Genomic DNA, 27,836 nt, shown 5'->3' with positions numbered 1-27,836 from the left:
AGTGCACCTCCTGATAAACACTAAACGGTTGAGGAGTTACAGCCCTGAAAGGAAAATAAGATTGAGACGGAATGAATGCCGCAACTTGGGCTGAAGTGTGTGTGTGTGTGTGTGTGTGTCAGTCAGTATACGTCTGTATCGGTGTGTGTGACTGTGTGTATAAACTGGAGTGCACAGCATTTCACAGCAGGGTTTAGTCCACAAAAGCCTCACACAAAGACAGTCCTACAGCTGGGTAATGTGTGTGTGTACTGTATGTGTGTGTGTGTGTGTGTTTCCTGAAGCTTTATGCGGAATAACATTGACTACTTTCCCTCGTTTTGAGAGCTAAAAGAGGGAAAGTAGTCAATGTTATTCCACATAAAGCTCCAGGAAACACACACACATTACCTAATGAAACCATAGCGCCGCATTATAGAACATAGTTATGTTTTGACAGTGATATGTTTTAATTATGTAATGCTCAGACAAATAATGTTCACAAAACAGAGGATCAACATGTTTTGTTGTTTAATATGGAGGGTTCATTGGTTCAGCTGATTCCATCTAAGTAATTCTGTCAGATCAGGTGTAAGAACAATGTGAGTTCAAGTCTATCACATCTTTGATCTAATCTTGATTCTAGTGAGCATGTCATCATTTCTGTAATTATTTATAACATTTTACTCATCAGTGTCATTCCTGATATCTGTAGATGCAGTAACACAGCATCACTAAAATGTCTGACAGAACAAGAAAGATGTATAGTCAGATAATCACTCCCAGGATTTCCAAACAAATCTGTAAGAAAAAACTGAAGTTGACAGTGACCAAGATCTATCACACCTTATAATCTTACAACACTCTTCCCCTGCAATGACTGTTTGTGATCAAGAGTTAAGATAAACAGACTAAACTGTGGGCTTGGTTTTAACCATTTTTTCCCTGTCTGACTTCATGTTATATTGTTGCTGAGCATCTAGATTCAGCAGTTGCTTTGGCGAGCGCAGTGGAAGTATTATTGCAAACTATTAAAACGATTCCCAAGCTGTGATAAAAATGGGATTTATCCCTCCGTCCAACATACAACTCACTGTGTAATCACATGCATTCTCTTTGGGTAATCCATCTTAGCTCTAAAGAGGTTGTGCCCAACACTTTACTGAGGCAAACGTCTGGCTGAAAGTTTATATATCCAGCAGCAAAAATCTAAGTTCTTTAATGACTTTGCAGCAGAACACAAAAGCTTTCAAAAAGCATTAAGTGGAAACCTGTGCCTGAGCAAACTGCGAGGCCTGGAATGACCATTTCACATGAACGCTGGGTCCAAACTGCTTTTGCATTCCACGCAAAGTCTGATCACTTTTATTGGCTGACAAAATGTCTGATGGGGTATCAACCAGGTATCAGGTTTCCTATTTTCACTGCCGGGGTCACCCGACTGGCTGCTTTGTGGAGCGCTGTGAGGTCTGACCCAAGCATCACTATGTGAGGGAAAATCTGACGGGTTTGTACCAGGTTGTGTGTCGTGACTGATCTGTGTGTTAATTCACATGGAGACGTGGTGCCAAGGGAAAAATGACCGTGTTTAAGAGGTGGTGCAAAGTCTAGCAAACTCTTGTATGACTTTGTGTGTTTGTGTGTGAGAGGTCCTTTGGGTGTCAGAGCTGTGATTCACTGTGCACCTGATCTTGTGTGTTTTTCTCAGTACCCAAAATATGTATGTGTGCTGATCTCCACGGGTCCCATTAATGATTATTGTTCAGGTTTAATTGATCTCTTGGTAATTTCCAGCAGCATTCTGCTTCATGTGTAGTCTATTCAGTGTCAGAAAATTAGAAAAAAGTGCTTCTCACAATTTCCTAGTGCCCAAGGAGACATCATTACATCGCTTGTTTTGTCCTACTGATACTCCAAAATACAAAGATATTAAATTTACAGTAAATACTCACATCTGAGAAACTGCAGCCAGTGGATATTTAGACTTATTGCTCAATTAATGACTATAATAAGAGTGTTTGCAGATTGATCTTGAACTTAATGCTTAACTGTTACTATAATATCATATGTAGTGTGTTAATAAATTTGTGTCCTTCATGTATAAGCTTTTACTCTCAGTTTGAACACACTGAGCACAGAGACACCCAAGTATCTTGTCAAACCTAAACACATTCTCAACCTGTTCTTAGGTTTCCTGTTTTAACCATTAAGCTAGATTTTTAGTTGGGAAGACGAGGGTGCAAGAAGCCACATGACCGTTGCCCTCCACAGCAACTGGAGAGTTTAGGTGAGGGGGAGAACAAGCTCAAAATTTACTGCAGGCGTAAAAGCATATTCCATAAACATTGACACACACACCAGCTGCCTCGCGGCCTCACCAGACCGGCCCCATCTGGTCACTGGCCTGTACCGTGTCTGTCCTGAGTCCGGTCTGAGGATCGCATGGCTGCAGCCTCCACCTGCTCTGCCAATGTGACCTGTCTGTCAGCAGTGGCAGCACACAGACGCACACTCACCGCCGAGATATGAGCTCAGTGTACACTCAGGGGGTCAGCCTCAGACTGATGCAAGCTCTCACACAGACAGAAGTATATACTTAGTGATATACTTACACTTGCAGCTTTCAGCGTTGACACACTTGACAGCCTTGACGCTTTGCTTTGTGCACGTGTGTTTGCACTCTCATCCATATGTGCATGCGTGCAAACGCTTGCAAATATGTGCGAACTAAGGCATGAGTGCAAAAATATTTTAAGCTGTTCATTTAGCTAATGGTACAGAACTATTTGTTCAAATCTGTTCACACAAATATACATTTCGTCATTCTTGCCTCTCATGCTGCCTGCTTTAGCCAGGCATTCAGAGCAGACTCTCTGGTGATGAGTTAAATGCGGGTGCTGCGTCACGTCTGTTCAGTCTCCTCAGCCTTTTTCAGGTCTCTCCTATTAAAACTTAATTTAGTAAATAAATAAATAAAACTAAAATAAAAATTAAATTAAGTTGCCTTTTTCCTATGAACTGTCCCGATGTCTTTTTTCCTACTGATTTTATAACTGACAAGTGGAAGTGAAATGTAGCTGAAAGAGCTGGAGTTTTTCCAGTAATTGGATCTTGTGCTAATTAGTGCAGTAAAATGATGTTTTTTGGCCCCTTTACAGGACGAAATGAGTTGATTGCACGGTACATCAAGCTCCGCACGGGGAAGACGCGGACCAGAAAGCAGGTGAGTTCTCTGCAAATGCCATTTGTAGCAGCCCCTATTTTTGAACCCCTCCAGAAAATCCTCTCCTGTTGAGTGATGTCCCAACACCCTGTGTACACCCACCCCGCCGGACCCTCAATCCCTCCTGTTTGGAGGGCTGGACATGACGATTGATTTAGGGCCAGGGCCCAATGCACAGATGCTATAGGATCATGTGTCGGTGTTGTTTCTTCACCACCTCATGGATCCGGTGCTTGTTAGAAGGGGAAAGAAGCTGGGGAATACAGTGATCTGGATGGGAGACCAAGGTGGGACGGAGAGGGATTTGGAACTCTATCCTCACTATGGTATCTGATATGGAAGAACTGATGTATGGGGCAGTGATGGATGTGAAGAGAAAGCGTCTCTAAGTCATCTGGCAGAGTCAGTGTGGAAATGAAAAGAGATGAGTGGGGATGAGAGGAGAAGGAGGGGCAGTGACAGATCACACATAGATAGTGAGACAGGTTGGAGGCATAGAGGGACACCTGCTGGTTCTTTAACAGTAAACTGACTGCTGTGTCATAGTACAGCTACATAAGACAGTTGCTGAGAATGTGGATTTAGTGTTATCTTGTAGCAAATGCCATTTCTTCTGTATTTGTAATGCATATTTAATACAGATTGTGATATAGATTGTGAGATAGGGAACCACAAAGTGAAAATAACACAGCGCTTCATTAAAATAGTCATAAACAGTTCAGTTTTATTTAAATTAGTTTATGAATTTATAATTTAAAGGTGAAAACTCAAACTCGCATGTTCATAATCTCTATTTTGTCCAGATTTCAGGCTATTGATTTACCACATTACTTCACAATAAGCTTTTGAGCAAAAAAGGTATTTTTTTTGACTGCCTTTACTCTTCTTGACTGACTGACCAAACAACATACCAGCAGGCTGAGGACAATTTTTAGTATAGTTTGCAATTGTTTCATAATTTTTCATTGACTCTGTGATGCAAAAAAAAGTGAAATAAACCAAAAATCGAAACCAGCTTAAACCCAGGCATGTTTCTCAGTCGCAATGCCTCATAGAGCTAAGTGATTTTAGCCGTGTTGTTGCTAAAGCAGCTATACTCAGAGGTTAAACTGGATCTGAGCTCACCACAGTTCTGCCACTGGCTCCTTAAAGCTTTGATTATACTCAAATATAGACCACATATGCAAAGTTGTTGTTGTTGCACTACAATTAAAATCCCAAATTTACAATTTAAATATGATAAAATACTCAAGTCAAGTTATGTCAAGTCAAGCCTAATAATATTAATATAATAAATTACATATTCGGGATTAAACCCTACAAAAATTATATAAAATACTACTTTACTTTAATATGTATATATTAAAGCTGACATCCCACAATGTTTGTAGTTATAGAGAGCAACCTAACTAATGTGATAATATAGCTAATACTCCACAGTATTATAAACTACAGAACTTACCCTGACTCATATAAATACTATGGCTAGATGCCCAATAGATCAGCATCTGTGCATCTTTGCAGCATGGCATCTACTCAGCTAGAAGTTTGGATGTCCGCAGATGGGTCTGTGCAGACTTGGAGAGATGACGAAATTTATACCATAGAGGACCCTCGCATGCTCACGGATAGTGAAGTATAAAGTATAAAACTGGCCTTAAGCCTGACATATACTCCCTTGCGTGCATGCACACAGACAGCTGCAGACACCACAGATGCATTGTTGTTGAAATACACTGATTTCTATTCTGAGTTAGGGTTTTGGAGGTCTTGGAGGCTACTGGGAGGAAGTGCAGTACTTGTGCCATAGGTTGTATCTTCATATTCTGCACATACACACTCCCGCTGAGCATGCACACTACTGCTTTTGTGGCGTAGCTGCTACACAGACACAAATTTGGGCTTCATGTTGAGGGGTCCCTGTTAACTCTTGCCAACTTTGGAAGATGATGAAATTTACATCACACAACTTTTGCATATTCACACATCCAACACTGGCCTTAGTTCCAGGGCGTTACCAACTTGTATACAACTTTTGAAATCTGCTTTCGTACAACGTTTAGACCTGAATAAAAAAAAAAAAAAAATGTAGTTTTGACTTATTTTCTTTAACTTTTATAAACAGCTGTAGCATCACACAGAAAAAGGTTGTTCACTGTCTTCATGCTGAGAAATTGGCCTTGCACAATTCACACCAGTTGCACAGCAACAGGAACTTCATTTATTATTTACACCTTTTGAGATTTCCCTGTGATCTTATGTAATCAACCTACACACTTTTCTGCAAAGCAAACGTCAGAGCTGTCCATAAATATTTATTCACAGCAAAAGTCCAAATATTGTTTCCTGTTGAGAAAATACAATATGTTTTCACTGTCATATTAAGTGTATTACTACAAGAGGAATTTCGGTTTTACTGCTTAAATGCTACATTAATTGCAGTAGTGGCATTACTACAAGCATGAAATGTATCCGATCACTAAGTAAGAAAATAATTACAACAATCTACTGTTACTATAAACATCAGCTCAGTCAGTGCAAATATTGGTCTATTTTCATATATGGCTGGAATGACAATGTTTCCCGAACCACAAAATAATGCAAATAATGCAAGTAATTTATTTTCTTGAATAGAATTTTTAAAATGGCATTTAGAAAATTCAACTACAACAGTGGAATTTTTCAGAAACCATTTCTTGGTTCCCTTATCTAAGTCACATCCAGAAAATACAATGTGTACAGTTTTTAGTGGAACTCCTGTACTAAATAAACAGTTCTATTTTTACTGTCAGCAGTGTGACTGGTGAGCTACGACCTCAGTGAACAAGGGCTTCCCTCCCCACAACTCCCAATTTAACACCTGGCAATATCCAATATTTTTATGATGACAATGTAGCAGACAACAGTGACAATGGGATAGGGGTCCTCGTAGTGAAACATATACAGACAATTATCACCTGAATATGCAGCTTCCCCCAATTTTCACAGAACTTTACAGTTGTTTTGTCTTTATAGATGTTTCAGGTCTTAGTTCATCTATCCAGTCCCCAAATATACTGTTTTGATTCACCATCACCACCCGACATAGCATTTTTTTTTTGCCTGGAGTAGGCACCTGTTTTCTTCAAAATAAAAGCTCTGAAACTACCTAATAAAGAGTAAACAGTAGACAGACAAAACAGGAGACTAACTGTTAAGCATAGTGCAACATTTAGTGGCTCAACAGACATGTTCAGAAGTGTTGGAAGAGACCAAAATTGGAGCTAAAAGGTGTGTGAAAATTGGACTGCAGTATAACTCCAGATGAATGATAATGTTGTTCCTTAGCTACTGGATGTTTAAATAAGCTGCTGTTGACTAACAGGTTCACTGTGCCAACCTAAAAGCGTTCTGTTCTGAATTTGTTTCCACTGCCGTCAAGTCACCAAAACAACAGTCTCTGCAAGTTTAAGCTAATGTTGTTTGAGCTTAGCTGTACATTCGTGCATCCTCTAAACCTGTGTAGGGCTGCAGGGGCCTTGAATATATTGCGTCTTGAGTCTTGGGTGTGAGGCATGGTCCCTCATAGACAGGTTGTGACACCTGACTGTATGTAAGGATGGACAAACCCGATGAATGATGTCATTATTAGGTTTCCTGAAGAGCAGATTTAAAGCTCAGTGTGATGGTTTTGGATGTTGCCATCTTGGCAGTGGCTTACTCTGCTTAACTACTAACTTATCCAAACATGAGTGCAGCTAAGGAGGGCCATGCAAACACATATGCTTCATGAGCTGTCCTATGATGGCCCCACTTGTTACTCAAAGCTCCACGTCCTTTAATATCCCTTTAAGCCTGAAAAGAATTTCAACCAGGAAGTCATGCAAAAAATTCACCTTCTGTACTGTTGTCATGAACAAGGAAATTAGCTATAGGGACCAAAACAGTTTTTATCACCAGGTGATAAACATTTTTATTTCTGCTGTACAGTTCACATGAGGCTCTGTGGGGATTGACTCACTTTTGGAGCGAGCCTCAAGTGGCTATTTGAGGAACTACAATTGTTGACACAACGTCGGCTTATTTTTCAACTACAGAAACTGACACTTGGTTGCAACACAAACATTTCTACCTTTGAATAGTTTAGAGCCTTTAGCTCACCTGCATGTTGTTTAACTGTGGGATAAATGGAGCAATGGAGAATATGGAGCAGAAGGAGATCCACGCAAACACACACATGCAGGGTTTAACTACGTTGCATTGCTTGTTTTCTGTGTCTTCCAGGTGTCTAGTCACATCCAGGTTCTAGCCCGACGGAAGGCCAGGGAGATCCAGGTGAAGCTGAAGGTACGCTACGTGAGTCAACTTCTATCTGCTTTTTTATCTTCCCTAAATGTTTCTTATGAAGTGAAGTGTTGTTCTTGTTTAATGTACGTTGAAATTCTTGGTGTGTCTGAATTGTCGAAGAGTTTTGGTCTGTGCATATTGCCAGAAAAAAAAACAACAAAAAAACAGGCGTAGTCGAGTTAAAGGTGTGATTAGTATGCTGCATTTCTTATTTTATTTGAGACAGACTCATAGAGGTTTTTAGACTGTAATCAGACCAAGGTGCTTGCATTCAGCTGTTATCATGATTTCAATCAAGTTGAGCAGCAACAGACGGAAAGGAGGTGAAAACATTATTACCCTGTATTATTTCCTGTTATAATGAAGTTTCATGTTTTGTTAAAGGCATTTCAACCTCCGTGGCCCCCGCACGGCCATGTATTCACATTCCATTAACACAAAGACACAAATGATTGGCTATTTTAATTGCAGCCCATAATTGATGCAAGTTTTAAATGAGATACTGACACATTTCGATGAAATGTGAACATATTTTACAAAGCCCGGGGCTTGCTGTGCATGGTTATGAATGAGATGAACCAAACGCAATTTTCAGGAAACAAATTAATCCCTGCATTATTCCTTCCAGGTATTACATCTGGTAAGTGCCACAATAAAAGTTTTCCTGTGTGGTACGCTGAGAGCTCACACATCCCTGTCCCCCCAGTACTTTCTCAGTTTACATTTCTCATCCGCATACACTCGCATACTCGCGGTCACAGCAGGCAACAGGACTCTCCCTCACCTTGGACGGTAGCCATGAGGGTTCAGCTGGCAGGGCTCTGCACTGGTCACAGGGTTGGCCCCTGTCACAGGCCTTTTTAAATACGTCTTTGGTGTAACTGAGATCCCTGCCACATGTACCCCCCATATTTCAGCTATGCCCTTGTGTTAGCCAGTTCTGGGAAGAAGAATGCACCGTGTGGCCTTGCCCATTTGGGCTGGGCGGCAAGTGCTTGTAGTCCTCTGTGGTTTGGAAACTGCTGAAGGAGTGGATTCAAAAACAAGAGCTGTATCAATTTACAGTGTAGCACAGAGCATAGACTTTTTTAAAATCTATCTCCTGTTTTAAATCTTTTTAATGACATTAGCATTTTGCAAATTTGATATTGTTATGATAACCATATTAACATATCACCCTGTTGCCTGCCTTGACTTCCACTATGACCTCCAACAGAAGCTAGTTGTCATCACTGGCTTGCCCCTGCCAAAGCAATAAACTTAACTCTTGACCCAAAGGCCCTTGACTATAATATCACCTTCTCTCCAGCTCTCTGGCTGGCAGGGATTCACCGGTGATGCAAGCTGGCCTGAGCCTTTCATTTCCCCTTTTAGGGCTCTGCTTGTGTTAGTGGTAAAGTGGGGCGCTGACTTAAATGGAGTCTGATAAGTGCTCTCCCTTTGCATGACTGTCTGTTTTTCTTGCTCTCTGTCCCTCTCTGTAGGACCAGGCTGCCAAAGACAAGGCCCTCCAGAGCATGGCCACCATGTCCTCAGCTCAGATCATCTCACCTACGGCCTTCCAGAACAAAATGGCTCTCCAGGGCCTTTCTAGACCGGCTTACCCCACTACTGGTGGGGTGAGTCTCTGACCAGAGTGCCCTACATCATCTTATTCATAATAATCTAAAGGGCTGAGCAGTACTCATATCTGTAGAACAAATTCTGTGACTTAATGCCAGTATTTTCCTGACCTTATGAACTGATACACGTCTGTCATTTTCCTGGACGCAAGGTAGTTTCATCTTGCAACCATTCATTTGTCTTAAAATTACATTTTTTTAAACTTCTTGCCTTATTGATTTTTGTTGGTTTAGGTTTTTGAACTTCCAGTTTGGCTATAAATAATTTGATCTGTTTACAACTGATCAAGAAATGTTATTTTTCTTCAATGCTTGCATCATACATAGTGTATATATGTATTACTTTTATATCTTTTATTATATTTTTTATGCAACACATTTCAGCTGGAAACTTCTTGTGAAACCACCTCTCAGTCCGGCCTTGCATTTTGAATGCATAATAGACACAGTTGTTACTGTTTTTGTTGAACAATAACAATTTAACAGGATTTCCACCTTTTTTCCTCAGTTTTGGCACGGGGCACTTCCAGGACAGCCAGGAGGCCATGAAGAGTAAGTAGCCATCCCTTCTCCTCCGTAGTGCTATCCATCACTGATTTCTCATTTGATCAGCTTAATAATAATCAGATAAATTTCAAGTCAGAGAATAGATCTTAAATCAAATTAAAACACAGTGCAATTATAAAGAAAAGTCTTCAGCTGTCTGACATTCAGCATACCACTCTGCCCCCTGCGTCTTTAGAGGTCAGGTGGTCCAATTAGTATATGAGATGGGGTCATGAGGCTGAGATGGTGCATAACATGCCTCTCTCCCTCTTGTCTGTCTCTTCTCTCCAGCATTAAGCCCTTCTCCCAGCAGAGTTATGCCATGCAAGGGTCCGGCCCGGCCCCCATAACAGGTGGGTGCTCTTTGTCTCCTTTGCTTTGTTGACAGACGGCTGTCATGTCAGCAACGTGATGTGACAACCCGGGTCATCATGAAGAGCTTACACACAGCTAAGAGAAATAGCTGCATTTTTGCTGCATTCTTGAGGTTTGCTTTGTGACACTCAAACAACACAATTTCATGCTCGGCGCCCTCTTCTCTGCAGGTTATGAAAGCACAGCAGGGCTGTCCATGTCTCCCGGTGCCCCCCCTTGGCAGGGCAGGAGTATTGCCAGCTCCAAGCTGCGAATGCTGGAGTTCTCTGCCTTCCTGGAGCAACCTCAGGACCCAGAGACTGTGAGTTTAGAGGAGACAACTATTTTCATCCATCAGTGACTTAGTATGATTCATCGTTGTCAATGTCGAATCAAAAACAGACCTAAAAAAAATATGAAATAATGCACAATGTCAGCTGTTTCTACACATTTTATTCACAGTATTTTGGTTCTCAGGCCTTGATTGAGTTTACCCGGTAAAATTAATTGAATTTTTACACAAATTTCTTTTATTGAATTCACTACGATAAGAGTGCAATTATGCAAAAACACATTTTTATTAAACAAAAGGGTCGTTTTCTACTCTGTATAGCCTATTAATGATATGTCTTTATTTTATTTTAGTCTTGTATTAGCAAAGCAAATCTCTAATCTGTTCTAAGCCTTTGCTTCGCACCTAGCTTCATTTTTAAGGAAAAATAGTGTGGCACAGACTTGAACACAGAATGATCCATCCATCCATTATCTATACACCGCTTGATCCTCATTAGGGTTGCGGGAGAGCTGGAGTCTATCCCAGCTGACTTGGGGTGAAGGCAGGAGACACCCTGGACAAGTCGCCAGTCTATTGCAGGGATACACGTAGAGACAAACAATCACACTCACATTCACACCTATGGGCAATTTAGAATCATCAATTAACCTCAGTTTTGGACTGTGGGAGGAAGCCGGAGTACTCGGAGAAAACCCACACATGCACAGGGAGAACATGCGAACTCCATGCAGAAAGATCCCGGGATGGTTGAAGATGATGGGATAAGCTGTATTAATACATTTACACAACACCTCATCACATGTTCATGAATGGTGCAAGAGGAAGGAAAACAGTGGAACCTCTGAGAGAAATGTTACAGTAAATGTGATGAAAAGGAGCAGCAGGTTTAATATAACAGATGTTTTACAGTTTCCAGCAGCACGCTTGCCATTAATGGCAATTCAGCAAACTGGACATTTCATCTCCTGATACATACTTTTGCTTCTCCAGTTCAACAAGCACCTGTTTGTGCATATCGGCCAGTCCAACCCGAGCTACAGCGACCCCTATCTGGAGTCCGTGGACATCAGGCAGATCTACGACAAGTTCCCAGAGAAGAAAGGGGGCCTGAAAGAGCTGTTTGACAAAGGGCCACACAACGCTTTCTTTCTCGTCAAGTTCTGGGTAAAACATTTCTGTCCATTTCTTTGTTTGTGTGTTTCTTTTACTAGCTCTTCATAGAAGGCCAGTTCAGTTCAATTCAGTCACTTCAGTTTCCAAGTTCACTTGAGGCAATTTAATTTAATTTTAAAGGATACATCGCTAATTTCATTTACAGTGCTATTTTCATAAACATTATGTAAAGCCTAATTTGATATCCTATGTTTTGTGTATTCAGTACATAATCCTCCTCAAGTCATGAAGGTGAAGTGAGACTACAGGGAATTCTCTTGTTAATGTTTTGTAGCACCTGTTGGCTGTTAATGGCCTAGCGGTGTTAACTGTGTTGAGAGAGCTTAAGCGTCGGAGTTAAAGGAACTTAAGTGCGATTTAAGGCCAGAATGAATGGAAAGTCATTGCTCCTATGACCTGATTGGTGGTTTATATGCCTGCAAAGAGGGCATCGCTGCGCAGCATTTGCCATGGCTGTATTTGTATATGTCTGTGATATGCGTGCGGTTGAGTGTGTGTGACAGCAGCCTTGGGGAGAGTGGCAGGCCTGATCTTTCACTAGGAGAAATGTGATCCCAGACACCTGTCTCTGCACTATTAGACTGACTTCAACCCTGATGCCCCCCCATATTCTTATTTATAGATAAGCCCCCCCAAAAAACACAGACACACACACACACACACCCAGACAGCCACGCAACACTCACCGTTACACACTGAGGGCGATAAGAGAGTAAAGCATGATGGCAAAGTCAACATAAGATTCAGACAGGTGGAGGAGACTGTGGGACATCCGTTGGAAAGTTGAGTAAAATCCAAGTTAAGGACATGAAAATGCGCACAAAGAAGAGATTGCAAGAGAGAGACAGAGTGTAATTGGACACGTTCACTTTGTTCATCCCTCTGATCTGACCACGCTGCTTTACTTCAGGACAAGACCTTTGGTATTTGTATCATGCGCAACACGTACACAGTTACAAACCCACCCTCCTCTTACCCTGCCTCAGGCCACCTCCCTTTACACATGTCAAATAAATAAACACATCTTGACAAGGAATTTAACTCTGAAGTAACATAAACACTAAAGCTCCAAAGAGGTCAAGTCAACTCACATGTGGCCAAACTGTTAACTAGTAGGACTAAGTTAAATGCTGTAGTCATATCATTCAAATATGAGCATGTTGACTTTACAAGAGATGGAGGAATGATGTTAAGGTGAAGCATGATTAAAGTGAGTGATTTTTAATTATTTTTTTAGTTGGGATGAAGTCATAAAGTGGAAGCAAATAGCTACCAAGTCAGAACTATAATAATTTATTTAAAACTCTATTTGTTTTTAAGCAGAAATGATGTGCACTCCCACTAGACTTCATGGGAGTCTGGAGAGGTTGTTTTAGGCAAGGCATCATGCCGATCGTGCTCTGCTCAACTCAGTAGCTAGATATATGCATAGTTCCAGACTGTTCTAGAAGCACAGCGGCATATCAAACATCCTGCACTGCTGCTCAGTAAACAGACCAGCATCAACCTGCCAAGCAGAGTCCAACTCTGACACACAGTGTTGGAGACCAGTCTTCACTCTTCAAATGGGGCATCACTTTTAATCTTCAAATCAGCCAAAGTAATTTGAAGGTCTGCAATCTATGGCACGCTGAAGGAGTAGAGGTGGATACAGTCACAGGTTTTCTGCAGTAGTGTGAATTATTTTATCACTGTGGTGTGGTACTGTGTTTGGTTGTCGTTGGTTGAGGCACACTATGTTGCCTTAGTGAAGAATGATGTCAATCTGTTATTTTCATCACAGTGAAAATACATCATCATCATGAAAGGTAATAAAAGTAACAAAAATTATTGAAAAATGACCAACTTAAGGATGTACTGTGTTGCATTGAGGCCACTTGTGACTTGCAAAGCAGTTATATACCTTTAACTGCTGTGGTTTGAGGTGCCAAAGACTGTAAATGTCAAGTTCAAAGTGCCGCTTGCCTCATATGCCACCAGATGGCTTTGTATGTATGGCATTACCCTTCTCACAGGCTCAGCTTCCACATTATTTATTGTAGAGAGATAAAAGACATTGGTGAGTGGCACCATATTGGAAGTAGTCATGTCCAGTCCTTGGGAAGAGCAGCTGGTCGAGCCACGGCATTTGATTCAGGGGTGAGAGGAAGGAGGAGATGAGTAACCCTCCATATATCATAAAGGAAAAGAGAGCAAGACAGCAATAAAGCACACGAGATAGAAATAGAGACACGCAGTGTGAACAAGAGATAGGGATGGCAAGAGAAATGTTGTGTGACACGTAACCAATAAGTCATTCATCGGTGAAATATTACTCTCTTGATTCATGTCAGAGCCTGGTGGAGTCAACAGTTATGACATATGCAGCTCCCCACTGGAGGAAAACAAGCTCATAACACTGTCCCCCCTCAGTCTGTTCATCTTATCATATCCCAAGGGGGTCCTCCAATTCTCAAGGCATCCATGACAAAACACAGAAATGCTACAAAACAGCTGGGCATTTCAACACCCACACTCGCGTAAAGAACGGCAAAGATGCTCTCGGCCATGAAAATAAGCAAAATGAAATCCTCGACACATCTGAAAATACACTAACCTTATTTACACCACTGTAAAAGATGGGGAGAGCCTAATCGATGTTGCCACAGTGACACAGCCGCGTGGCAGGTCGTGACTTGGGGGTGTGCTGAGGTGCACGTTGGCATGGCGACGGTGACAGGCGGCTGACCCACCTCCAAAGCTATGGTATTCTAGATTGAATTTCCAGCAAACCCCCCTGTCGGCCACTGGCTGCCCTGCGCCGCTCCCCACCTTCCTCCTCACCCCCTCAGCGCCTGTGGCCCTGTCCTAACGGATTGTCTCACGCCTTTGAAGTGCAGAGGGAATCCGATTTGAGCTGGCTCTGCTAAATTGTTACACAGCCAGCCTGCCCACCATGATCTAATCAGCCAATTGTGCGCTGCTGATTGTAATTGGATGAATTCCCTCGCAGGCTGTTAGGGAAGCAGGGAATGGCGGTTCGGGGAGGGTCACTAGGCCCCAGGGATGAAGACAAATAGAGGAATTACATGGGCGAGGGATGAAGATGAACGGGGTGATGAAGAGATGAGAGGAGGCTGAGCGGTGTCTCAATGGCCCATTAGAAGACAAGAGCCCGACAGGGGAAAAGGTAAAACAGCCCAGCTGTCTGACAGAGGAGATGGCACCTCAGTCTGATCTGAAATCTGATTATACTCGCCTCAATTCAAACTTGAACTAGCAGGAGGATCAGAGATGGGTGAATGTGCTTCCACCTGAGGATAAACAAACTGGGCTGCCTTTAAGTTGAACTTGTAAAGTCATATTTGTTGTCTTATTGTCATATTTGGCATTACATTAGTTTTAGTTGATTAATATTATTATTATGACTAATACCAAACTGGATGCACCGTGTTAGTTTTCACAAAAATCGTTAAAGATTTGTTGATTGTTGATTTAATTTCACTATCATGTTTAGCAATGAAAAGAGGCCAAAAATATAAAAAGCGACTTGTGCTCTGACTGTTGGCTCCAACATTTTTTTTCAATGCCACCATACCTCCGTTAAACTTGTAATCAGAGAATTTCCAGCTTCGAGATAATGAAACGGACCTGTCTTGTGAACAGAGTAAACCTGATGCCACTCGAATGCTCCGTAGATCAACAAAATCTTCTGTATTATCATCTTACAAGAACATACACATAGAAAGAGAGTATCAGCATCTTGGGAATCTTGACGCTGGATTTGATGGTGTTACTCAAGGCAAACAAGGATCTGTCCATTGGATACCTCCTGGCTTTAACGAGAATCACTCTCAAGCTTTGCTTAGCCGTAACACCTTTGGTGATGTGTCTTTGCCAGACAGACGCACATGTTCACCGAGATCCATGTCAGTGCGCAGAAAGTAAGACCTGGTATTTTGTTATAGATGATGCAGCAGACTGTGTATTCTCCAGATTGTGACTGCTCAGTGTGGAGTATGTGAAGTGCACATGTCTCCAGTTAAAGAAGGGAATGCTTGCATTGAAAGGGAAGCAAGTCTTTATAAATTCACATACACAACCAGGCTGCCTAACTAACCATGATTCCTTGCAGTCAGACAGACAGGTGTACATTAATACTGAGTTGACCCTGAGGTGTTATGTGTTTCTTCCTATTAGGCGGATCTCAGTGTAAACCTACAGGATGACAGCAGCTTCTTCTACGGTGTGTCCAGCCAGTATGAGAGCTCTGAGAACATGATAATCACCTCGTCCACCAAGGTCTGCTCCTTTGGCAAACAGGTGGTGGAGAAAGTGGAGGTAAGACAAGGTTTTCAAGAACCACTTTTTTTTAATCTCAGTTTTCAGTAGATGGTAACAGTTACCCTACATTTATTATGAGAGATTATTGAAATTGTTGTGGTGTGTTGCATATATTATTACACTAGATTTTCTTGCCTTTTTTATTCTTAGCTTTTCCAGCCGGTGCATCTGAGTGCCTACTGGGCAAATCGGCTGAAAACAATTTATAGTCTTCCTCTGACTTCTTTGTTTTAGGAGCCCAAAGACATTAAAGTTCTTATCTAGATGCAGCTGACTTCCTGAATGAATGACTCAGAGTAATGCACTTTTCTTCAAACTTCATTACAGAATATTTACAACACTACTGAGATTTTGCCATTTTTACAGCTGTTCCTTTTGTAAGAATTGTGTTTGGGGGGAAAAGTGTTTTTGGACCAGTAAACATCACATAACTTGCATTCCGAGGTGTCACCATCATGGCAACACCATGACAGCAGACCACTGTTTTTCAATCAAAGGTGAGGCAGCTAAAGGCAAGTGCTTCTAAAAAAACATGAGGTCGCCATAAGTAACCTAATTTTCAGTAGGCGATGGTAACAGTGACAGTAACATGAGCACAACATTAAATCAGATTTGGTGGCTTGTTTTAGTATTTATTTGCTTGATTATAATGCCATCATTTTTCTGTCATAGTCATGTAAATGCAGGACATAGTTTGTTTCAGTTTATCTATTTTCAAACCCCTGATAATGTGCGCTTCACATTTTGTGGAAACCCTGCTTGTTATTTTTGGATAGCTGAGTTCCTGCAATTATCAACAGTAAATGATATATGTGGCTACAATTCAAGAAGTTTACATCACCGATTGAATGATGGACCAGTGATATTTCAACATTAAGAGGTCATGACCACATCAAAACATTACAATTATCACCCCGAGGAGTGAATAACTGCTACTGGTGGAGATGAATTCCAGTCAATTACCGCTGATCTGTGGTCAGGAAACTGACGTGATTCACAGATCTCCCCAGCATGACTAACTGTTATGTTTCCCGTTAACTATACACAATAGTCGCCCTGCCCCCACCCGCTGCTGATGGATTGTACAATATAAACACATACACACACATCCCTAGGTAGAGCCAGCTGCCTCCATAGACCACAAGATGATATTTAATGGCCTCATCATTTGATTACAGTTGTCACAAGAAATATGTTTATTGTCAAATCAGGCATGCCATACGCTGCATTAGGTATATTAGATTATACACAATAGAGCTTATCACATAGATGCTCACATCCAGTGTATCCATTTGAGCTTCAGTGGAATATGTATGCTTGTGGGTTTTTTTTTGCAATAGGTTTCACATCATAATGTGTTTTAAATCCCTTTCAGGTATAGTGTATGTTCTTTATTGTATTATGGGATCACACACTTATGTGTTTGTTTTCCCTAGACGGAGTATGCGCGCTTTGAAAATGGACGCTATGTGTTTCGGATCCATCGTTCCCCGTTATGTGAATACATGATCAACTTCATCCACAAGCTCAAACACCTGCCGGAGAAGTACATGATGAACAGCGTACTGGAAAACTTCACTATTCTACAGGTACACATAGGAACCAGAGATTTATCAGGGACTTGATTGTTTTTGTATGCATGTTACTCTTCTGGTATTATATTTGGTCATCTGATCTTCATTAATGGAAAAATGTTGTATTTGTGAAATAAGAGAACCACTTTTTGTACCTGGCAGCCAGTTATCTTATATTAGCACAAATACTGGGGGAAAGGGTGGGGGGGACAAGCCCCTTGCTTTAAGCTGCATTCATATTATATCATCCAGACTGAAATTACACTGAACACCAGAATGGGATAAAAATATCATTGCCAACCTCAAGAATCATGAATCGCAAACAAGGACAGTCTCTCACCTGTTGAAAAGAACCACAGAAGGCACTGAAGGCCACGAATCCACCATTTGCTGGCAGTTACGTTAAATAAAATCCAATATTTACACTAATAGAATCCATTCAGCTCATTTGAATGGATCTTTACAAGGTTTGCTCATGTTCGGATTCACTTGTGAAGAACCCGCTACAAATATGTACCGCCACAAAATACAGTAATTGAGGATATCTGGTGTGACAACAAGGTTAGCAGTGGGGTCACTTTCGATGAATAGGGCTGTGGCTGGTTAGTATGTTACTAGCATTCATGCTAAGCTAAGCTAACCAGCTCCTGACAGCGGCTTCATATTCAGCATTGGGACATGAGATGGGTGTTGGCAAGATAGAAAATGAACATATTTAACAAAACTACTGATTTAAGAATTATTTTTCAGAATCTTAATACTAGGAACCGAGTATGTCGACGCTGCCATTTACTGTTAGCTGCCTTTATTAGCTCCGTGTGCATAGATCTGAGAACATTTTCTGTCCTGTGTAGGCATAAACAACGTATCCACTCATTCATTCTTGCATTATAATGTACTTATTTTCCATCATTCACGTTGTTCCATTCACACCACTCAGATGTGATGAAGCACGCAGAACCACATGGATGTTCCACATGTGCATAGATTTTTCTTTCAGTTTTAAAGTGCTTTTTGCAGGCATCGTTGCACAATAGCAACAGGTGTGAAATGGGACAACGGTGGTCTTTAAACAAATATGGCAGTGCTGTGATATTTCCAGTGGGCAGTCCATTAGCAGCCGCTAGCGTTTTTTCACTCCCTGTGAACAGCATGTTATTATGGCTTCTTGCAGTCTTAAACCATTTTGTCCATTCTGCGCTAAGCTGGTCTTTTCTCAATGAGCCGATGTGCTCCTCGGAGAACGGACACAGAGAGTAAAAGTGAATAGAGTGCAGTGAATCACCATAGAAACCAAGTGGTCCTCAACAACAGGGTTCAAAGAAATTTGTGTTCCTTCTTCTGGCGGCTGCATTCCTACAGTACCAGCCAAGAGACAATGACCATATTGAGCCCACACTGACGACTGCATGGTAGCATGTCATTAGGCTTCTCAGTGGGCTGATTTAGCTCACATTAACCATGAGCAGCTCATAAACAGATGTTCACACGCATATACATGCACTCACACTGCACGGCTGGACACAATGGATCGATGTGGCTCATGTGATAAGCGTTGCATTCAGTGCCGCGCAAGTGAGGCTGATGAATCGCTCAAATTGTGTGCCTGTGTTGTGCTTGTTGCCACACTCCCGCTGTTTTTCAGACAAACATTGCATGTAGAATAACATCACTTTCACCAAAGAGACTGTGTATTTATTGTTCTTCATGATTAGAGGTGTCTTGTGTAATGAAGACTTGACATTTCTGTCATTCTTCACATTTTGTCGCCATTTCCAATTCATTACCGTACAGAGATCCAGTTCGTGAAACCGAGCATCACATACACCGAATGTGTTAAAGACTTGTTTAAGTTATTTAAACAACTAACTGCATTACATTTGACAGCAAGAAAATAAACCATGTAATTAAATTATAATGAAATTAACTGAAAAATTTCCACTTGCTAATCCTTGTTTGTTTGTTTTTTACATTTAAATGCAGTTAAAGGAATGTATTAACAAGGCTCACATTAATTAAGTACTGGTGGTGTAGCAGAAGGCCAGGGCTCTGTCAAAACCACAAACGTAAGGTGTGTATGAGATAAAAGTTAAATTGTTAAACACCAGTGTTACAGTTTCATTGCGTATTTATTTGCAGAACTAAAATGAATGTTGCTGAAATGTTGGTATTAGTAAAATCATGAGAAAGAAAGCTTGACTGAAGGCTTTTTTTGTGTTTGTCTGTAGGTGGTGACTAACAGGGACACACTGGAGACCCTGCTCTGCATAGCCTACGTCTTTGAGGTGTCCACTAGCGAGCATGGCGCACAGCACCATATTTACAGGCTAGTCAAAGACTGACACAGTCACACAGTTGGAACTTTCCAGCTCTAGACCCATTGTAGCACATCAGTGAGCAACAACACTAAACAATGGACTACTTCCTCCGCAAGCTTAAAGCTGAAACCATACAACTCGGTCAGGAGCCCAAAGAAACACTGGCTGCGTCAGCGTGTGCAGGAACACTACTACTGCTGAAGAAGAGGTGGAGTTGGGACTGTGGAAGCTGAAACATGCTGTGTGTGAAAAGCGGCAAGAGAAAAAAAGAACAAAAAAGCACAGAGGAGGACCATGATACACTGTGGTCTCTATACCAAAGGAGCCAAACAAGACCTGCATGAGAGAGTTGTCATTGGTGGTGTTTTTCATCTCATTTTTACTAGAGCTTGTGTTTCATTTAGATTGTTTTACACACATGCATGTGCAGGGGATGTTTGCTACAGAGGAGTTCAGCTGCCTCAGGGTGCCATCTAGTGACTTAAATATATACAACAATGGGGTAAAAAAATAATAAAAGTAGACAGAATCCCTCTTTTGCACATCCATGAAATATCACTGTTTTTTGTGCCAATGTTTTGTGTTATTTGAGCATTTGAATAATTATGTACAGTGCCACATCCATCTCCTCATAACAGAGCTGTGACGATAAGTGGCTAAAATGATTTAAGAGAGCTATTGTATTCACTTTGTTTGATGTTTAATGTTCAATGTTTCTTGTATTGTCTTACTGTTTTGATTGAAAACGATCTGACTACAACAAAAGGCACATAATAACACTGCTAACTTGAACCAGATTTGGATCTGTAAGTTGATCACAGAAGTTGTCTGTATCTGTAACTTGCCCTAAAGTGTCAGATGAAAATACAAGTGTTTCTTACATAACTGCTCTCTGTTGCCGGGTTTTGTGAAGTGCTGCTCCTCACTGCTACATGTGATGTAAACCTACAGATATACAGTATAGCATCCAATGTACAGGATTTAATCCTACATTCAAATACACTGAGTACAAATCAGAACAATGCTTTCATTTATGCTTTGAAACATCTCTGCAATCTTGTTTCGACACAAAGTTACTTAATAAATATGGCTAGATACATAATAGAGATTTTAGTGTGCATACTAAAGTGGCTCGACTTTGGAGGAAATAGGTTTAAAACCATTTGGATTTATTGTAGAGCTGCACTTTGTAATGACTTTTGGCATGATTCCAATTTGATTCGGTGAATCCATTCATTTTTACACTATGTTAAAACTGTTAAATAGTTTTTAAAAAAGTAACTTTACTGAATAGGAATCTGAAAATTATGTGTTTTGTTTGATTATAAAGTCAAAATTTGAAGAGTATTATTTGGGAGAGTGGAGCCAACACATGTTGATAAATGACTAAATCTGCTGAATTAACCAACTACTTTTTTAAACAACAGTTTTATATCTTTCGCAACATATTGGTTTCTCTGTCAGGTTTAAAACTCATCTTTAGTCATTGATTAAAGCCCTTAAAACTCATATCTGTGAATCAAAATGCATATTTAAAAATCCCATCTTGCCTTAGAATGGCTTCGATGTAACTCTAAACTGTTGCTTCCTCTAAATTCTGCAGATCTATGAAGTCTTTGCCTCTTTTCCAACCAACCCCTCCTCCCAATTAACTGCAGCTCGTGCACACTGGCTCACCTACAACGTTACTCCAACACTGTAAGCCTACTCTACACTACATAATGGCAAATTGTAAGATTAGAGCAATATAGCCACATGTCTTTGAACTGGAAAAAATAATGATACAAAGAACTTCACCCTGCAGGTTGATCGGATTGGTTTATTAGGTTTGTTCAGTATGAAACTACAGCAGTCTAAACTCGTGTTTTTGACATTTATATGTAGACGGAACTATGTTGCTGATGCTCATTTCACTTATATATCTTGTGGTGCATTAAAAAACAATACATGGACACGTTAACCCTCCTGTCGTCATGCGGGTCGAATTGACCCATTTTAAAGTTTGAAAATGTGGAAAAAAATATGTTTTCACAGTGAAATTTCTGATGTCCACATTTTCAACGTTTTGGGGAATTTTTTTGTACATTTTTTGATGGAAAAATAGAAATGTTAAAAAAGAAGTTTCTTAAGAACATTCACAAAAAATCTACCAAAATCCAGCGAATTTCGCTGGATTTTGATTGATTTTTATGTGAATGGTCTTAAGAAAATATTCTAAGTTTTACTGATATATATGTAATCACTTTAGATATTTTTACTCATTTTTTTGAGAAATTTTTACTATTTTTTGAAAATATTTACAAACATTTTCTTGCCATATTTGAGGGATTTTTTCTTTATAAAACTTTCCTGGGAAACTTTTAAGGAATCATTGGAATTTTCTTCCTGAAGGTTTTGCAAATTTTATGAAATTTGGGGATTTTATTTTATTTTTTTTCTGAATTTTTAGATTTTTCTTCAAACAAGGAAACAATATTTTTTGGTGCCCATAAATGAAGACAACAGGAGGGTTAAAGTAAAAGACTTGACTTTTACTGGAGGGGCTCTTTAATTGGCACAATCATTGCAAATTTACAGTTTTAACATCCATCTGGTCATGCATTATTTTTTGTTGGTTCAAAAGTGCATTGATTTCTGTAATGCCATTAGATATAATACATTTAGTGAACTGTTAGTGTGGTAGGAGTTGAGACACAGTTGGTGTTTGCTAGAGGTGACTGTTGCCATCCGGTGGTAGTGAGACATCATTACACTGTTTCTGTTCATGGAATGAAACTTTTGGACTGGACTTACAACTCTGATACTCAGGCAAGTTATTTGACTGCAGTAACATACATCGAAACTACACTCTGCTGCTTGGAGAGCAATGCCTCCAAGTGCCAATTTCCCATTTAATCCACAGGTGTCTGTTTCAAACCAAAGAATGCGTTTTGGTCTAAAGTTCCCACTGCTATGGGACAATAATCCAACTGGGACAACAACCAGATATTCTACTGGTGAGGCTGATTAGCTGATTTTCTAAGTAAAGCTGCATTCTGTATAACAGCACAGATGTGTTGGCATCTCTGTAGCTTTTTAAAAAAAAAAACTGGAGTAAGATGTAATAATATCCATTTTGAAGAGGTCAACATAAAATATGTAATCTGGCAAAACAAAATGTGCTGTTTTTGGTGTCATCTAAAGTGCTCATTAAGTTTTTTTGGGGAAAGGCAATCCTCAGATTCAGATTATTTCTTTTTCAAATCATTATCTGGCCTAAGGTTGAAGCTGACGTGCCCTGCATTCCATAAGCTCTTTATCCAAAGAGGTGCTTTCAACTCCCAAGTGTAAACTGAGAATGTGGCACTGTGATAGAGAGACAAGCTCACAAAAGGTGAGAGAAATGTAGCAAATCCCAAACTGCGGAACAAAAGGCTTATTCTGATAATCCCATTTGAAAGAATTCAGGCAGATTGCTGCAATTATGGCAATCCACTCTCAGATGTCTGACCTCAGGCTTGTTTTGTTTTTTCCTTTTTTTTGTTTTGCAGCCTAGTTCTTGCAACAGCAAAAAAAAAAAAAAAAAAAGAAGAAGAAGAAAAAAACTGGAGCAAGATGCCACGTGGTGAAATAATACCTGATTCATCCAATCCCTCCTGAACAGCAACTCTCAGGCCTGAATGATGATTGTGTTAGACAGACATTCAGCAGGTTGGAATATAAAATCAGACTAAAAATACAAAGAACAGAAGTGTTTTCTCTTCAGAAATTGTACTCTTATGCCAAAATGCACCCATACACCTGTATGCAGAGGATGGACAAAATAAGAACAATTTCTTGTAATCCAATTTTGAAGCAACATTGACAATAACTCTGGAAATTCCACAGAGAGAAGCCAAACACTTGTACTGAGCAAAACTTTTCAACTACTGCTTCCTAAATCTGTCTGATTTTTTTTTTTTTTAAAAGCATTCTTGCACAGTTGAGAAGTCAGACTAAAAGGAAAATCCTATTTTGCTGTTAAAATTGAGCAGAAAAGTTGTATTTCATGACATTCTGTGCATTAATCCTTGTGTTGTCCTGTGGGTCAAAATTGACCCGTTTCAAAGTTTGAAAATGTGGAGAAAAAAATATTTTCACAGTGAAACTTCTGATGTCCAACATTTTTGGGAAATCTTTGAATATTTTTGGTGGAAAAAAAGAAATGTTAAAAATGTTTCTTAAGAACACTCACAAAAAAATCAACCATAATCCAGAGAAATTCGCTGGATTTCGGATTTGATTTTTTTTTTTTTATCTGAATGTTCTTAAAGAAAAATATTACAAGTTTTACTGATAAATATGTAATCACTTTAGATATTTTTTTTTAGGATTTTTTGCAAGATTTTTACTCATTTTTTTAAAATAATATTTACAAGAATTTTCTTGCCAAATCTGGGGACTTTTTGAAAATAAAACTTTTGAGGGAAACTTTTAAGGAATCATTGGAATTTTCTTCCTGAAGGTTTTGCAAATTTTCAGAAATTTCAGGAATTATTATTTATTTATTTTTTGCTGAATTTTTTGGATTTTCTTCAGACAAGGAAACAATATTTTTTTGGTGCCCGTAAAAGAGGACAACAGGAGGGTTAAGCTGTTTCTGTTAACCCCTGTTTAACTAAACTGAATCTGTGGAAAGCAGACAAAGCTTCAAGTATCCTTTACGGTCCGTGTATTTATCTGGCAATTGGATTTTCCGTTCTGAAACGGATATTGAAAAACCAAAAACAAGTGGTTATTTGATTTTCGTTTTAAAATACAAAATTAAAATTGAAATACAAGGCGTTTTTCCTTTTCATGATCAAAAAGGGATTTACGAAATTTTAAAAATGGTTTGATTTTCATTTTATATTTAGAATAACAAAAAAATAAAATCAGTAAGAGACAGAAACGAAAAAAGGTCAGTTTTTTTTAATTTTCTGTGACAGGAAGTGGTCATCAGCAAGTGTGGAGCCAAACGACAACAAGATTCTCAGAGGGCGGAGCCAGAGAGCAGTGACTGGTCAGACCATAGATAATATAGAAGACAGCGCGCTAGCGTATCTAGTCTATGTATATCTATGGTCGGCACGTCTGGTAGCATCTTTGGCTGCTGTTGATCTTGTTTTTGCAGTAAAACACGGTAAGAAGATAAATACTTCTAACCAGTAGCGTTGTGTTGTTGTACGTTAAGTCAGCGACTTGTGAAGAGTTGTGTTTTGTCGTGTTTGAGCAGTTGGTCCGGACGCGTTAGCTAGCTAAGCGGCTAAGTTAGCTAGCGGGCTAATTAACACAGGTGGCTAACTTACCGCTGAACACCTGTGTTAGTTGCTGCTGCAGCTGTCCGTCATTATTAAAATCATATCCATATACAGATTTTTATTAATTCCGGGGCTGGTTCAGTAAAGATTATAATAATAACTACATCAGATAATTCTTGGTCGCAATTGAAATTTTGCAGCCTGAGAGATGATTGAGAAGGTTTGCAGTTCTTGTTTTAGCAAAATATGTTAGAAGATCTTTATTGTCATTGTACATGAAAATATCTGTAAACCAGCAAAGTGTATCAGTCTGAGGTATCTAAAAATAAGTAAGTAAAGAAAAATGCTTCTAAAGCCAATAATAAACAGAATATTTTGAGAGAATATTCTAAAAAGTAAAGAAAAGCTCCGTTCTCACTCCTCTCAGGATAAACTGTCATTAAAATTGACTTTAAATTTAGCTTCAAAACAAGATAAAAACATTTACTTTCATTACTGATATTGTCAAGTTTTAATAAAGTTCATGCTACTTTTATAAAATGATGAAAGTGAATAAATTGTATTTCTCTGATCTGTGTTTGATTTCTGTCTTTTCTCCTGTCATCCAGATGTTCAGAGGGAGATGATGCCACATCTGGTCCAGCTGATGGAAGGTCTTGAAGTTCTCTGACTTGCCTTGACTGAAGATGGTCGTCTCACTGGATTTAAGGTTCAGATGCTCAGTAACAAACTCCACCAATGTGCCAACAGGGAAGCTTTAGGTTTATTAAATGTTGCTATGAAGGTATCGCTGTTTTTCTTTGTGAATGCAATGGGCTCCAACTGAAACTTGAATTAGAACTTAGAAGTAAATCCTTCCATCTGAAAGGATTTAGTTGCATTAATAACCTCATAACATTCTAATTTTTATTCCAGTCTTGGCTGGAAATAGAATCTCTGTATTGATTCAGGTAAAAACTGAACTTCACAGCATGTTGGAGCAAAACAACCAGATGAAAACTGTGATGGTGTTGGATTGTCAGACCGTAATGTTGCAGCTCAAAGCAGCTTTTCTATCTCAGTTCATTCTGACATTCAGCTATGAATCAACACAGCAGATGGTGATCCATGCTGTGGAAGTCTCACATCTCCTGATTTAATGGAGCTGCTTTGCACTTTTTACACTGTTTATTCACCAACACTTTATTTAATAAAAGTCCCATCTAGTTTTTATGAGGAATGTGATGTTTTAATTTCTCTGTGAATAACTGCAGTCTAATGCAACAGCTGGAGTTGTAACATCTGTCCTGATATTGATCATGAAGTATTGATCAGAATACTTATGGTCAGCAGTCATCCCTGAAGTTTTACATTAAAATCTTTACTTGTGTTGTGAACTTTGGTAAGAAGCAGAAACGTCAGCGTTGCCATGGATACATGAGTGTTAAATTCTGTTCATGTTTCCATTTTGGGAAATTCAGTCCAGTTCCAGAATGTGGAGGAATTTAGTCTCACAATCACAGACAACAAATATTATCTGAAAGTCGGGTTATTGTTGTTTATCAGCACAATACAAAAAGATTGTTAGAAATATTCCAGTTAAGACTCTAGAATATCATGATTTATGTAAATTTACCTCAATAATATGAATGTTCAGGTTAAGATTGTGCAGTGATATTATGTAAGTGATTAAAGTTTATGACTCTGCACTAAAATATTATTTAAATTGACATCATTATTATAATATTTAGGGTCAGACCCTACAGTATTGAGATTAAGAAATCAAATATTCTATAAAATGTAAATACACTGAACTCATTTGGATATATTTCAGTGAGACTCTACAATATTATTTGACACAAATCTATCTAAATCAAAATTTTAATAATTTTCACGCCAAACATTTACTGGACTGATTTAAATATTAAAATCACTCCTTTCTAATCCTCTGCTGTACGTTCAAACCTGAGGCCTTAAATAGAAACACACAAGTATCTGATTGAAGGAACTTCTGCAGAGTCCTGGTTCCAGAACATGATGATAGAATTATAGACAAACTTTAACAAAAGCTGCCTGAGAGTTTACAGGTTTTTATGTTAAATTTCTTCAGTAATTTAATGAGCGTTATCAGCAATAATCAAGTGTTCATTTGATGAACTTCATTTCCTAAAACATCCAGAATTGAAGCTCATATCTTTGGCAGCTGTAAAGTTTCTGCTCCTTCAAAGTTCACAACACAATGAATGAATTCCTAAAACACTCTCAATGCTGGAGAGCGTTTGTGATGCTGAAGCAGTGATCAGTTTTTCTGTTTTTTCTCTGGAGATGCACAATGAGGGACGTCAGCAGAGACTGAGAAAGAGTCTCACCACATCCTGACATGAGGAAAAAGACTTTATTGAAGACTACAATAAGAAAAACTATCAGACAGCAGACGGCTGAATTCAAGGTGAGCTCTGAACATTTGATCTGGAACAGGAATTCAATAACGGCAGCATGAGCTTCATTTCAGTCTGTAGCTGCTGAATTCATGGATGAATCATCTGGCACTAGAGAAGAAGACCATCAAACATCCACGTCAGCTGATGGAGGTCCAAGAGTCTCACCAAACAACCAACCTACAGAGTGAAGACCTCAAATCTGATTGGACGGCCTCCTATTCAGCCACGTGTGAACAAATGCCTCTAAGTTGATTTGTTTTCTAAAATAAATCTAGTTTGAGTCCTAATCTATGCCTGTGTGTTTGCTTCTTTACACCGCTGTTAACGGTTTAGGCTGTTAGATTGTTCCAGATAAGACAAGTAAAAGATTCTTCAGAGCCGTTCTACCACAAGCCTGACAGGAAGAATTCCAACAGCTACTGAAT

At 39.5% G+C, this 27,836-nt stretch overlaps 1 protein-coding gene and 1 long non-coding RNA gene across 5 annotated transcripts in view; both read left to right on the top strand.

The window, feature by feature from the left end:
- The window catches only part of LOC111584328 (transcriptional enhancer factor TEF-3), a 40,843-nt gene extending 20,225 nt beyond the window's left edge, over positions 1-20,618 (top strand). For 3 of the 4 annotated variants that reach the window (XM_023293463.3, XM_035940594.2, XM_035940592.2), the window contains exons 3-12: positions 3,138-3,202; positions 7,466-7,537; positions 9,013-9,147; positions 9,659-9,702; positions 9,988-10,049; positions 10,242-10,372; positions 11,336-11,509; positions 15,698-15,838; positions 17,278-17,430; positions 19,644-20,618. In XM_023293463.3, coding sequence (XP_023149231.1) covers positions 3,138-3,202; positions 7,466-7,537; positions 9,013-9,147; positions 9,659-9,702; positions 9,988-10,049; positions 10,242-10,372; positions 11,336-11,509; positions 15,698-15,838; positions 17,278-17,430; positions 19,644-19,757 — 1,091 coding nt within the window. In that variant the 3' untranslated portion in view covers positions 19,758-20,618. The remainder of the gene's footprint in view (positions 1-3,137; positions 3,203-7,465; positions 7,538-9,012; positions 9,148-9,658; positions 9,703-9,987; positions 10,050-10,241; positions 10,373-11,335; positions 11,510-15,697; positions 15,839-17,277; positions 17,431-19,643) is intronic. The other variant, XM_023293464.3, reaches the window with a different exon arrangement.
- A 4,375-nt stretch (positions 20,619-24,993) lies between these two features.
- LOC129348585 (uncharacterized) lies at positions 24,994-27,698 on the top strand. Its single transcript, XR_008601175.1, has 2 exons — positions 24,994-27,419; positions 27,483-27,698. It is a non-coding gene; the product is annotated as an uncharacterized LOC129348585 (long non-coding RNA).
- The last annotated feature ends 138 nt before the right edge of the window (positions 27,699-27,836 follow it).

The sequence above is a fragment of the Amphiprion ocellaris genome, chromosome 3 (assembly GCF_022539595.1).
Source record: "Amphiprion ocellaris isolate individual 3 ecotype Okinawa chromosome 3, ASM2253959v1, whole genome shotgun sequence".
Lineage (NCBI taxonomy): Eukaryota > Metazoa > Chordata > Actinopteri > Pomacentridae > Amphiprion > Amphiprion ocellaris.
The sequence above is the reverse complement of the archived record's forward strand: the minus strand, read 5'-3'. Positions and strand labels throughout refer to the sequence as shown.